This window comes from Nerophis lumbriciformis, linkage group LG14 (assembly GCF_033978685.3).
Source record: "Nerophis lumbriciformis linkage group LG14, RoL_Nlum_v2.1, whole genome shotgun sequence".
Classification (NCBI taxonomy): domain Eukaryota; kingdom Metazoa; phylum Chordata; class Actinopteri; order Syngnathiformes; family Syngnathidae; genus Nerophis; species Nerophis lumbriciformis.
The window spans coordinates 25,361,886-25,376,323 of NC_084561.2; the positions used below are offsets into that span (position 1 = coordinate 25,361,886).

Consider the following 14,438-nt stretch of genomic DNA (forward strand, 5'->3'; position numbering starts at 1 on the left):
TAGTATAGGTTGCTCAATAAAAGTTTAAAGGGGAACATTATCACAATTTCAGAAGGGTTAAAACCATTAAAAATCAGTTCCCAGTGGCTTATTTTATTTTTCGAAGTTTTTTTCAAAATTTTACACATCACGCAATATCCCTAAAAAAAGCTTCAAAGTGCCTGATTTTAACCATCGTTATATACACCCGTCCATTTTCCTGTGACGTCACACAGTGATGCCAATACAAACAAACATGGCGGAAAGAACAGCAATCTCTAGCGACATTAGCTCGGATTCAGACTCGGATTTCAGCGGCTTAAGCGATTCAACAGATTACGCATGTATTGAAACGGATGGTTGTAGTGTGGAGGCAGGTAGCGAAAACGAAATTGAAGAAGAAACTGGAGCTATTGAGCCATATCGGTTTGAGCCGTATGCAAGCGAAACCGACGAAAACGACACAACAGCCAGCGACACGGGAGAAAGCGAGGACGAATTCGGCGATCGCCTTCTAACCAACGATTGGTATGTGTTTGTTTGGCATTAAAGGAAACTAACAACTATGAACTAGGTTTACAGCATATGAAATACATTTGGCAACAACATGCACTTTGAGAGTGAGAACATATATTTTTCCACGATTTCAGCACTCAGGTTAACCATACCTAAATAGACACAAAATACTGCATTACACAAGACTACCCGAATGTACTCGAATGATTGAAAAAAATAAATGTTTTTAAGCTAAATTATTCGTAAACACATTTACCAATACATTTATGTATAATAATTTACGTAAAACCGCGAGTAATGAATAAAGTTTTCATCAATTAATATATTCTGTAGACATACCCTCATCCGCTCTCTTTTCCTGAAAGCTGATCTGTCCAGTTCGGAGTTGATGTCAGCATCTGCTTTGAGTGTCGCAGGATATCCACACATTCTTGCCATCTCTGTCGTAGCATAGCTTTCGTCGGTAAAGTGTGCGGAACAAACGACTGACCATTTTGTCGGCTTTCCCCTCACCCTCGTATTTTGAACAAATTTCGTGCAATTTCTTGCCACTTTCGCATCTTTGGGCCACTGGTGCAACTTGAATTCGTCCCTGTTCGTGTTGTTACACCCTCCGACAACACACCGACGAAAGTGAGAAAATGGCGGATTGCTTCCCGTTGTGACGTCATCGCTCCGAGAGCGATGATTTAGAGTTCGGAAATCGGTTAAAAAAATATATGGTCTTTTTTCTGCAACATCAAGGTATATATTGACGCTTACATAGGTCTGGTGATAATGTTCCCCTTTAAAAAGAGCGTCAGACTTGGTGTGCACTTCTTCTGGACGCTACAATATAAACAGCGTGCCGGCCCAGTCATATAACATCTATGGCTTTTGGAACTCAGTGCACACACAACAACCTATCTGGATTCGATAAGAGATTCGATAATGGGCTCGAACTCGATAATTTTTTAACGAACATCATCCCTAGTGAGGACCCAACGGTAGTGGTAGGAGTTGCTACACGGAAGCAGCGCGAGACGAGCCTGTGCTTTTTCAATCAACGGTTTGGCACCAAAGCTCGGCGGTGTGTCCCTCCGTGTTCCTTCACGTTTTCACAGGTCGCATGCGGCACTCTCTGATATTAACTGGATTTACTGTTGACCTTGGGTCGTGCTCGGGTTGAGCTCGGCCCCTAAAAGAGCACCTGCTGAGTCGGTGCTTGGTCAGCCACTTTGCATTCCGAAGGACTTTTTGCCCAAGGGTTTCGATCCGCAAACTTTTCCTTTTTTGTTGGGGGGCCCTTAGCTCCTTGCCGGGTCCACCACTGTTTCCCTTGGTCGTTTGCGCCGTCCGAGCTTATGTCTACCCATTTTGTTTTTGTACATCACGTCAGGGTCACCAACGTGACAAATGCAGAAAACACACAATTACTGTTTCTTTCTGGTATAGAGTCCCCACCCTGAGATCGGTAGGTCGTGAGTTCAAACCCCGGACGAGTCATACCAAAGACTATAAAAACGGGACCCATTACCTCCCTGCTTGGCACTCGGCATCAAGGGTTGGAATTGGGGATCAAATCACCAAAATTATTCCTGAGTGCGGCCACCGCTGCTGCTCACTGCTCCCCTCACCTCACAGGGGGTGGAACAAGGGGATGGGTCAAATGCAGAGGGTAATTTCACCTAGTGTGTGTGTGACTATCAGTGGTACTTTAATTTGAACTTTAAGCTAAAATGGCCAACATGAGGATGATCATACTACACAAAATCTGCCTTAACTGTGCGCCCAAGAAGACATGAAAACTACTCCCATACTGCTGGGTGTCAGCATGGTCCTAGTGCCTGCCACAATAGTATTAAAAGCTTTATCGTCGGCCAAATGTGTATCATTTATATCATATGTTGTTTATATCGCACAGACCTACCAACATTAGTTCAGTTTCAGTTTATTTCGAACATGCATACGATACAATGGGGGCGGGCGTGTCTGTGTTTACTGACAAGACATCATAGCGGAGCCGAAGTCGAGTTTCTTAACATGGAGATATTCTCACTACTTTTCTTTTGTCGAGCACAAAGAAATGAACATTTTAGTGAAATGTAAGTTGTGTATTGGATCAAAGATCCTATCTAATGCCCAAAACAGCAATTAAAATCTGCTGAAACAGCTACAAAAGCTGAGTGCTTCGACAAAGCTAGTAAAGAGAGAGACAGACTCTGATGCCACTTCAACGGCTGGATTTTAACGGAGGGACTGCTAGCCAGGATAACATTGATAGAGCCATTGCAGCGTATGTGCGAGAAGACATGCAGGCTATTTCTACAGTGGAGTCACCCGATTTCAGGCAGCTAATTAGCATGATATCGGGCATCAAACAGCAAATGGCACGGAGAACATGTTCCAAGTACCTGGACACAGTGGACGTGTGTACATAAACATGGAAAGCAAGCTAAAGAAGACACTCCAAACTCTGCCTCTGCTCATCATTCAGCACTGAAGATACACACACTCTGTCAATTCTCTTATATACTATTTCATTCTAGACTTCGAGAGTGTTTGATTATCACATCACTCTAAATGTATAGACTATAAAGTTCACAAACATAAAGAGGGATGCTAATGGGCCAGGCCAAACTTTCCTTTTCTCTAAACTAAAACTGGGGAAATGTGTAGAGTGTTCTGGGCTTCACTGAAGACATAATTTTATTTCACAATTCCTTGAGAGAAAAAAAAGGCCTGGTTAGGCGTGTATATAGCAGTATGTGTGCTGTATATAGTGACATGACAAATAATCATGTCATGTGTGCCTTCCTTGGGTGAAGTCAGGTTTACAGCTATGTTGTGACATGTTATTATTATGCTGTTTGTTACTTATGTATGTTATGTTGCAGCTATTTAAAATAGTTTTGTCAATTTGTTCTGGCTCAAAATAAATTGGCCCTTTGAAATATATCTTTGTCTTTGTGTGTTGTATGTAGACCACATTGCTTAGCAAAGTTCAGTGATGCAAATGCATGTCAAGTTGATCAACAGATTGTATTATTCTCCAGTGCAATAACAGTACTGAAATGAAGGCTAAAAGGGCATTAATGGGAGCTTTTAAAAAAAAGAAGAAAAAAAGAAGTAACTAAATAGTTACTTTTCACAGTAACGCATTACTTTTTGGTGTAAGTAACTGAGTTACTTTTGAAATACAGTAACTAGAAACTGTAACTAGTTACTGGTTTTCAGTAACTAACCCAACACTGTTCATTATTGACATGTTTCTTGCTACTTTATGTTGTATATGTTTTACATGAGATTTCCAATTCATTTTATCATCTATTATTACACCCAAAAATGTGTTTTTATTTACCCCTTCAATTATTACTCCGTCTATTTGTAATTGTGTTTTACTTTCTCTTCTACTGTTACCAAATTAAACATTTAATTGATACTATTCTCACAACATTTTTAGCTTTGTAAAAGCAGATTTGTTGTTTTATTCAACTCATGTATCGACTTTCATTCGAGTACATTAGTTATATTGTTGTTGCCGGTTGCTCGACGTCTTACTTCCTTTATTTTTTACCCCCCCACAGGATGAAAATGCCTAGCTGAGTTCAAACACATGAAACAGTAGAATTAAAGTTAAATGTATAACAACGATAAAGAGGATGTATACATTTGAGGCTCCACTGGTAGCTTTAGTTTAAAAAAAAAAAAAAAAAAAAAAAAAAAGCAAAGTGGGTCAGTGAAAATTAGGGAAATGTACCTGCGGCAATAGCCACATGTTGAGTAGATTAGTGTGTAGTTTGCTCCATCAGTTGTCCTCTACAGTGTCAGGACTGGGACAATGCATGGATTCATTAATCATTCAATATCATTTCAGACCAAAGAAACCACTCCTATACAACACGTGTAAATGCAGGCATGTCTGTCACAGAAAATGTGCATTTATGGCTTTGTTGATTGCGGTCTTAAAGAAAACTATCATGGCTCTTTGCTTAAATGCAACAAAGCAGTGTGTGTGTGTGTGTGTGTGTGTGTGTGTGTGTGTGTGTGTGTGTGTGTGTGTGTGTGTGTGTGTGTGTGTGTGTTTATTTACCATCACTAGAGGTGTTCCATGTAGGGGCTGCTACCACACTGTGGTCGTGAGCAAACTCGGACCCTGTAAACACAAAAAACATTCTCTATTAACATCTTAATTCATTATTTTGAATCATGCAAAAATACACCGATAAGAAGGGAAATGTCATATTCCGTGTGCTGCATTTCCTGCATGCTTTTCACTAGGCGCAACGAACCGATTTACACACACATGTTGGCAAGGCTGCCGAGACACATTTTATGGATAGAGAAAATAAAAAAAACTTGCACTGCACTGTAAAACTTCACCAGTGTTTACACCAACTAACAGTATTTTTTCACATTGAAATATTGTAATGAAAATATGCTGTAGCAGACCACGTTGCACACTCTTGTACAGTAGGTGGCAGTATGCTGTTAAACCGAGAGAGTAATTACATTACAATTGTGAAGTTACAGCGTGTACTTGTACTTTTATTGTGATTAACTATAAAATTGCAAAGTTACACCATTCAGTTGTAACTTCACAGTAATGAACGTAACATCACAGCTCTGCAGTTACGGGGAATTGCTGTAATGCAATTCTTAGCCATAGGGCTGTGAATCTTTGGGCATTACACGATTTGATTCGACTCAGAATCGGTTCTCGATTCAAAACGATTCTAGATTCAAAATCAATACTTTTTTAATAACATTGTGAATAAACTTGTATTCAAACATTTAAAGTTAAAGTACCACTGATAGTCACACACACACTAGGTGTGGTCAAATGACCCTCTGCACTTGACCCATCCCCTTGTTCCACCCCCTGGGAGGTGAGGGGAGCAGTGAGCAGCAGCGGAGGCCGCGCCTGGGAATCATTTTGGTGATTTAACCCCCAATTGCAACCCTTGATGCCGAGTGCCAAGCAGGGAGGTAATTGGTCCCATTTCTATAGTCTTTGGTATTGGGGGTAAAAAAACATTTTTTGTGTCAAATAGGGAGCGAGTCAACCGAGCAGCAATTAGATCAAATATTTCATCACATTGTCCTGAAAATGACTTGACTTCAGGCTATTGTAAAGTAAATATTCACAGATGTTTTATGCAAACAATACCATCCACTACTGCAAGAACATGTTTTGAATTAGACCTGAAAAAAGTTTGGAAGTTAACTTGATAACTGCACATCCCTTGACAGTCATACTTTAAATCGTGATTTAACCCCCAATTCCAACCCTTGATGCTGAGTGCCAAGCACCGGGGCCGAGGTTTGAACTCCCGACCTACCGACCTCAGGGCGGACACTCTACAAGGCCACTGAGCAGGCTAATAAATGTAATTTAATAAAGTCTGTGGAGGGGGGCGTGGCCTGCGGGCCTGCAGCGAAGCGGAGTGTGCCAGGACCTGCCTCGAAATCAGCGACAGGTGCGTAGATGGCCCACCTGGGCCTTGTTATCTAATCACCTGTCGCTCTGTTATAAGCAGCAGCCAGGAGGAGAGACGGGGTTGGAGCTGGAGGGAAGCTGGAGTGAGAGCGAGAACGTGACGGACGCAGAGAGACAATTGCTGAAAAGCAACAACAGAGACTATATTGAAGAACAATAAATCTATATTGTGAACCTGAACCGGGCTCTCATATCGGTGATTGGTGGTCTGAAGAACCCCCTGGAGGGCAACCTCCACAAAGTCAAATACAAATAAGACAACAGAGAGCACACTTCTCTTTTTTTAAGTAAATCTTTACAGCAGATATGGCCATCTCCATCAACTATATGATTTGCGTGAGTGCCTGGACAGGATAGATTTAAAAAATTGAAAATGTAAAAAATAAATAAATCTTTTTTTTTAATCGATTAAGAATCGTGATTCATTCAAAAAAAAAAAATTCATAAAATATTTGGGCCAGCGTGAAATAGACAACAAGCAGAGTTTGTTATATGAGAAAAAAATGTAACATTTCTCACCAAATCCAATGTTAGGCCTCCACAATTATGCCACTGTACATTGAGCAAAGAGTTGTATCCCACCAGCAAGCCGTGTGACCCTAATGCTGCATTATTGCTATCTGACGACAGAGCAAGTCATTACGGATGAGGGGGACAAAAATAGGCTGCATGGGGCCATTTCTGACAAATAAAAAAAACCTGAAGATAAAAAAAAAAGCATGATAAAAGCAACTCAGTGATCAGTGGAAACACTCAGCACACATATGTCTCAGCAGCATATTATTTAGGCTGTAATTTTGTGCAGGCTGCTTGTTCAAACTTGATGGATGGCCAACTCACGACCCTGCGTTCACACGGCTGTGCTAAAACACAACCATGTGAGCTGAGCGAAAACAGATAAATGCATGAGCCTAACTTTACGCTGAAGGCAGTATCCTAAAATATAGACGTTTTACTGACGGGTAACCAAAGGAGTCCTTTAGAAGAGGCCGTGAGGACAGAAGGTGTCAAACAGGAGCTGACCAGACATGCTAATAAGGTGATAATGTGTCATTTCACACACGCTGCATCAGGATGCTGAAGACTGCGGGGAGGTGCTTGTGAAATGAGCTGTGTTAATGAGGAGCACTTAAAGCCGAGGCATCTGGTAGCAAAGCAGGCCCGCGACACCCAGCAGCACCCTGGGTGGCTTTATTGCATTCAGCCTGTCAACAGTGGAGCTCCTTAAAAAGAAGGGTTAGATTTTGTTCAAGCCAACAACTGCATCACCAAAACACTTCATTTTAGCTACAGCTAGGGCTGGGCGATATGGCCTTTTTTTTTACTATCTCGATATTTTCAAGCCATGTCACGATACACGATATATATCTCAATATTTTGCCTTAGCCTTGAATGAACACTCGATGCATATAATCACAGCAGTATGATGATTCTATGTGTCTACATTAAAACATTCTTCTTCATACTGCATTAAAGGCCTACTGAAACCCACTACTACCGACCACGCAGTCTGATAGTTTATATATCAATGATGAAATCTTAACATTGCAACACATGCCAATATGGCCGGGTTAGCTTACTAAAGTGCAATTTTAAATTTTGCGCGAAATATCCTGCTGAAAACGTCTCGGTATGATGACGCCTGCGCGTGACGTCACGGATTGTAAAGGACATTTTGGGACAGCATGGTGGCCAGCTATTAAGTCGTCTGTTTTCATCGCAAAATTCCACAGTATTCTGGACATCTGTGTTGGTGAATCTTTTGCAATTTGTTCAATGAATAATGGAGACAGCAAAGAAGAAAGCTGTAGGCGGGAAGCGGTGTATTGCGGTAGGTGTTGTGCCGGATAACGCACCCCCGCCGTAGAATGCACCCCCTGACTGTTGTGCCGGATAACACAGCCGGTGTTTCATTGTTTACATTCCCGGAAGATGACAGTCAAGCTTTACCATTGGCCTGTGGAGAACTGGGACAACAGAGACTCTTACCAGGAGGACTTTGAGTTGGATGTGCAGACGCGGTACCGTGAGTACGCATGCAGCTGCGGCTTCCAAACATTTGATCGCTTGCCCGTACGTGCGTGCCACTATGTGCATGTCACGTACGTAACTTTGGGGACTTTGGGGAAATATATGTGCTGTATGAGCTTTGGGGAGGTGAACGGTACTTTGGGCTGTGGGATTGAGTGTGTTGTGCAGGTGTTTGAGTTGTATTGGCGGGTTATATGGCCGGGAGGAAGGAGGTGTTTGTTATGCGGGATTAATTTGTGGCATATTAAATATAAGCCTGGTTGTGTTGTGGCTAATCTTGTGTTTATTTACTGTTTTAGTCATTCCCAGCTGAATATCAGGTCCCACCCGCCTCTCACAGCATCTTCCCTATCTGAATCGTTCCCACTGCCCTCTAGTCCTTCACTCTCACTTTCCTCATCCACAAATCTTTCATCCTCGCTCAAATTAATGGGGAAATTGTCGCTTTCTCGGTCCGAATCGCTCTCGCTGCTGATGGCCATGATTGTAAACAATGTGCAGATGTGAGGAGCTCCACAACCTGTGACGTCACGCTACTCGTCTGCTATTTCCGGTAGAGGCAAGGCTTTTTATCAGCGACCAAAAGTTGCGAACTTTATCGTCGATGTTCTCTACTAAATCCTTTCAGCAAAAATATGGCAATATCGCGAAATGATCAAGTATGACACATAGAATGGACCTGCTATCCCCGTTTAAATAAGAAAATCGCATTTCAGTAGGCCTTTAATATATGATCATTTTAAACTTTCATGCAGAGAGGGAAATCACAACTAAGTCAATTTACCAAAACTGTATTTATTAAACAGTTATTAAGCAGTGGCACAAACATTCATGTAATTTCCAAACAGAAAGTGCAAGATTGTCAGACATTTTAAAACAAGCTATCAGTGCACTTTTGTGCATGATGTCACTAAGATGACACATCAAAACATCACTCAATTAAAGTGCACTTTTTGTACAGAACGCCACTACAATAGTTTAAAACAAATAAAGTGCACTTTTGTGCATGATGTTACACAAGGTATTTCAATAACTGTCAAATAAAAATGAGCTGCATAATAGGAAATCAAATAGTGTATGTCCTTCGCTATGTGGTAGGTTCCTGCGGACATTATCTCCTTCTGTTGTTGACTATTTTTTTCATACGGTGTTCATCTGGAAATGTTTGCCTCGGCATTTTGTTGAGTGTGGCACCGGCCGGAGATGTTGACATGCAGTGTTTCAAGCACTCTTCATTCTCTAGCGGGTGACTTTTTAAATGATGCTACATATTAGCAGTACTGCTACTTTTTGTAGCAACGCTTTTGCTGCATACTTGACAAATTACGGTTGTTTGTTCGACATATTCCCGATTTAAGCCAAACCACCGCCAGACGATGGACCCCGTGCTGTTTTTCTTGGGAATTAATTATTTCTTCATTTGTTACCAGATTCGCACCTTCTTTCTCTCGTATTACCACTCGCACCACAGCTAACGTTACCTATGCCGCTACCTCTCTGCTCCGCGAGGGCGTATACGTATGTGACGTAGGTAAGAAGGTGCGCTTGTTTTATCTCTCTGTGAGAAGGAGAAACATGAAAGAGTGAGAAGAGCCTGCAGTGTAATGTCCGCAGCTAAAAGCAACTGCGTAAGAATGTATACTCGAATATCACGATATAGTCATTTTCTATATCGCACAGAGATATAGCTACAGCTGCACAAATCACTGGTGTTGAGTTAATTTAACAACATTGTGTTTGAAGTTCGCAGTGGTGAAAACTAGGGGTTGGCGAAATGATCAATTCGTAGATGTCTCCTTTAAGGCTATGTCTACACTAAGCCGGATAACCCCTTAAACGAATACTTATTTAGAATAAGCCCCGTGTCAGCCACACTAAACTATCGTTTAAGGTTCCCCTCCTTGGATAATTTTTTACACGGGTAAGTGCGCCGTGTATTTCTTGAATGTCCGGCTCTTAGCTTTGTATGGACTCATCGATCTTTTACAAAGTGAGTTCGGAGAAGAAATGACGCCAAAAAGACCGCGCCCCACACAGGAAGTGACATCAGAAAGAACGCGCCACAGCCAGCTTCATAACAACCTGTTTTCACTCGAAGGTAAACACTAGAAATATGGAGGCGAGTCATCCAGACATGCTCGTGTTTCTCATTCTTCTACATGTACAGACGCTTGTGGAAATCACACATGAATACCTTAAGAGAAAGCGATTGCAGCTATTTGGGATACAACAGTTCTCAGACGGCAAGAGAACTTTCCAATGTCCAGGTCAGCTGTGATTCTACTTACCGAAAAACTTTGTCCATTTGCCGAAGGGGAGACATCGAGAATGCGGGCCCCTGTGGATGTGATAAAAAAGGTAGCGTGTGCTTTGTATTACCTGGCCGACGAGGGAAGACTACGGAAAACATTGAATGCCTTTGGACTGGCAAAGCAGACTGTATCAGTTATTGTCCGCCATGTATGTCGCAGACTCAACGTCTAGGTCCAGAGTATATAAAGTCACCAAAAAGGAATGGACAATGAAGGTGAAGGCAAAAGAGTGAGGAGTGTCCTGACCAGATATCTAGATCCCTAGATTGATTGTTGTAAAATGTTCTTTATCACATTGTTTACTTTCACGTGTCCAATAAAGATTTGATTAATTTATGATGTCTCAGGTGTGATTCACTACAATAGGGCCCCACAGCACACTGGATTCCAGTTAATTGAAATACCACAACACTGGATATTGTTCAGATAAGTTAAATTCAATTTAAGAACTTGCACACAAAGCAACACTGGAGGTGACTATGACGTGCGCATTTTCCGCGCATGCGTACTAGGTCGCGTTGCGCCGGCGAACAGAGGGGGGCAGGGGATCTTAAACGACCACTGTGTGTGTGTGGACAAGGATAAGGTTAGGTGGGATTTACCCTGGATAACCTTAGTCGGCTTAGTGTAGAAGGGGCCTTAAACTCCCTCGGTCGTCTTGTCTTCTTCTAAATTTTTGACCTGCAAGTCCAAGTCCACGTAAAACTATTTCCGGATAAACTTGGTGCATTGAATGGATTCTCCAAAAATAAGTTGATATAACCCATATCTGTTTTGTCCATTTTCCAATTGTGCACGGGATCGGAAATCATTTTTTGTGTTTTGGGTCTGGAAACAAAAATTGAAAAAACAAGTTTTGGTATTTAACAGATTAACGTCTTCCTTGTTTATGTTTTAGTTGTATCTCTACAATTAGATGGCTTCCTGTTGCCCAGCTACTAAATGTTAACTGATTGAGGCACAGTAGGATCACTCATCTCCGAGAGCAGGGCATTATTTTGAGACGCTAATCATAGGGTCAAAGAATATTTGCTTCAAATTTTAGAATTTTTTATAACTGTTTAACTCAAACCCCATGCCTCTAATGACAAATTACCACAAAATGGCACAAAGACAATGACTACGCTGTTTGAGTGGGGATCTGCCTTGTAAAGAAAGTACAATTGAAATGTTGCAAGTGATACCAAAACACAAACCTTTGTTTTTGTCAAAGTAGCTCAGATTGTGATGAAATTTGGAGACCCCTAAAGGGAATCTGAACCAGCACTGAAGATTGCAATCATGAAGTTTTGTTTGTAGTAAACGCAAACTATTTTAAAGTACCAGTAGAATTGTGTTTCATTGTATCCATCCACCATCCATCTGTTTATTTTCTACCACTTGTCCCTTTCGAGGTCACGGGGGTGCTGGAGCCTATCTCAGCTGCACTCGGGCAGAAGGCGACGTACACTCTGGACAAGTCGCCACCTCATCACAGGACCAACACAGATAGACGGACAACATTCACACTCACATTCACACACTAGAGACAATTTAGTGTTGCCAATCTACTGATCCCCAGGTGCATGTCCATTAAACCATATCCAATTGTATTAAAGGGGAACATTATCACCAGACCTATGTAAGCGTCAATATATACCTTGATGTTGCAGAAAAAAGACCATATATTTTTTTAACCGATTTCCGAACTCTAAATGGGTGAATTTTGGCGAATTATACGCCTTTCTATTATTCGCTCTCGGAGCGATGACGTCACAACGTGACGTCACATCGGGAAGCAATCCGCCATTTTCTCAAACACATTACAAACACAGAGTCAAATCAGCTCTGTTATTTTCCGTTTTTTCGACTGTTTTCCGTACCTTGGAGACATCATGCCTCGTCGGTGTGTTGTCGGAGGGTGTAACAACACGAACAGGGACGGATTCAAGTTGCACCAGTGGCCCAAAGATGCGAAAGTGGCAAGAAATTGGACGTTTGTTCCGCACACTTTACCGACGAAAGCTATGCTACGACAGAGATGGCAAGAATGTGTGGATATCCTGCGACACTCAAAGCAGATGCATTTCCAACGATAAAGTCAAAGAAATCTGCCACCAGACCCCCATTGAATCTGCCGGAGTGTGTGAGCAATTCAGGGACAAAGGACCTCGCTAGCACGGCAAGCAATGGCGGCAGTTTGTTCCCGCAGACGAGCGAGCTAAACCCCCTGGATGTCTTGGCTCACACCGTCTCTTATGCCACCAAAGATGATCAAGAGAAGAATATCGACCCTAGCTTCCCTGGCCTGCTGACATCAACTCCAAAACTGGACAGATCAGCTTTCAGGAAAAAAGAGCGGATGAGGGTATGTCTACAGAATATATTAATTGATGAAAACTGGGCTGTCTGCACTCTCAAAGTGCATGTTGTTGCCAAATGTATTTCATATGCTGTAAACCTAGTTCATAGTTGCTAGTTTCTTTTAATGCCAAACAAACACATACCAATCGTTGGTTAGAAGGCGATCACCTAATTCGTCCTCGCTTTCTCCCGTGTCGCTGGCTGTCGTGTCGTTTTTGTCGGTTTCGCTTACATACGGTTCAAACCGATATGGCTCAATAGCTTCAGTTTCTTCTTCAATTTCGTTTTCGCTACCTGCCTCCACACTACAACCATCCGTTTCAATACATGAGTAATCTGTTGAATCGCTTAAGCCGCTGAAATCCGAGTCTGAATCCGAGCTAATGTCGCTATAGCTTGCTGTTCTATGCGCCATGTTTGTTTGTGTTGGCATCACTATGTGACGTCACAGGAAAATGGACGGGTGTATATAACAATGGTTAAAATCAGGCACTTTGAAGCTTTTTTTAGGGATATTGCATGATGGGTAAAATTTTGAAAAAAACTTAAATAAACTTACTGGGAACTGATTTTTAATGGTTTTAACCCTTCTGAAATTGTGATAATGTTCCCCTTTAACAATCCACAAAGCATGTAAAAAAAAAAACCTGTCTAAACATCACAAAGTGCCACAAATTCAGTCAGTTATTGTGAAAATTCCGCTCCGAATACCTTATGGAGATTCTACGCCACAGGAGGAACGCTTCTGCCCTCTGACCATATCAGCCGATCAGTCATACTGGAAATACTAAAAAATTAGACAGAGATGTGCTGTCTATCATTTACAATCCCTATATAAGAAAATGAACACATGTTTTCCTTTTGTTATGCATTCTAAGTAAAAAAATTACTAAATAAATAAAAAGTCTGCTAACAATAAAGTCAATGGAGCCTCTCTATTTTGCCCACAAAACTCTCTAAATAAACATTCAAAACCCGCCAAAAATATTTTTTTACATAACTTGACCTGAATATTAACCAAATACTACTAAATTGGCCCTAGTGTGTGAATGTTGTCCGTCTATCTGTGTTGGCCCTGCGATGAGGTGGCAACTTGTCCAGGGTGTAGCCCGCCTTCCGCCCGAGTGCAGCTGGGATAAGAAAATGGATGTATAGTATTGTTGTTGTTATCACAAGCGCTACCAGAGACAAAATATTTTTAGCATTGATAACCGAGAGTTAACTCCAGTTTATGTCGCACTGGACTCAAAGAGAGACTCTAATGTAATTATAAAATGAAATTGAAGAAGGCAGTAATGCAACATCGGCAGCATTACTGCCATTTCTGCTACTGCTGCATCGTGTCTCGGTTCGTCAAAGTTATTCTAGATTATACATCATGCCTCTCATCTGGATAATTTAGTCATGAATCTAGAAGTTGTTCATCTGTGACATTCAATTTACACCCGAAGATGGGGACAAACACACTACAACAGAAGACCGTGTCAGCAGCAACTTTTTAACCCTTATTGTGGATTAAAATTAATTCTTCATGTAAATGGGAAGATATGGACATCCTATCAGTCATCATTACAGTAAGAGCAGACATTGTACAGTAAACAATTGTTTTATTATGTTTGTAGTTTGTATTTCTTGTTTAGCACTTAGCCATACTGCTACATAATGCCTATGTGTTCCAGTAAAGATGGATTTGTTTAGCACACATCTTCTAAAACTTGTAGCTCATCCTCTTTATATTTAGGATCCACAATATAAGTTTCTGGATCATAATTGTTCCC

The 14,438-nt window shown here is 41.4% G+C and overlaps 1 protein-coding gene across 1 annotated transcript in view; it reads right to left on the reverse strand.

Annotated features, from left to right (window-relative positions):
- ror1 (receptor tyrosine kinase-like orphan receptor 1) overlaps positions 1 to 14,438 on the reverse strand; it is a 335,931-nt gene that overhangs the window by 92,990 nt on the left and 228,503 nt on the right. Inside the window, exon 2 of the mRNA XM_061975731.2 lies at positions 4,568 to 4,630. Within this exon, the coding sequence (XP_061831715.2) occupies positions 4,568 to 4,630 (63 nt within the window). The remainder of the gene's footprint in view (positions 1 to 4,567; positions 4,631 to 14,438) is intronic.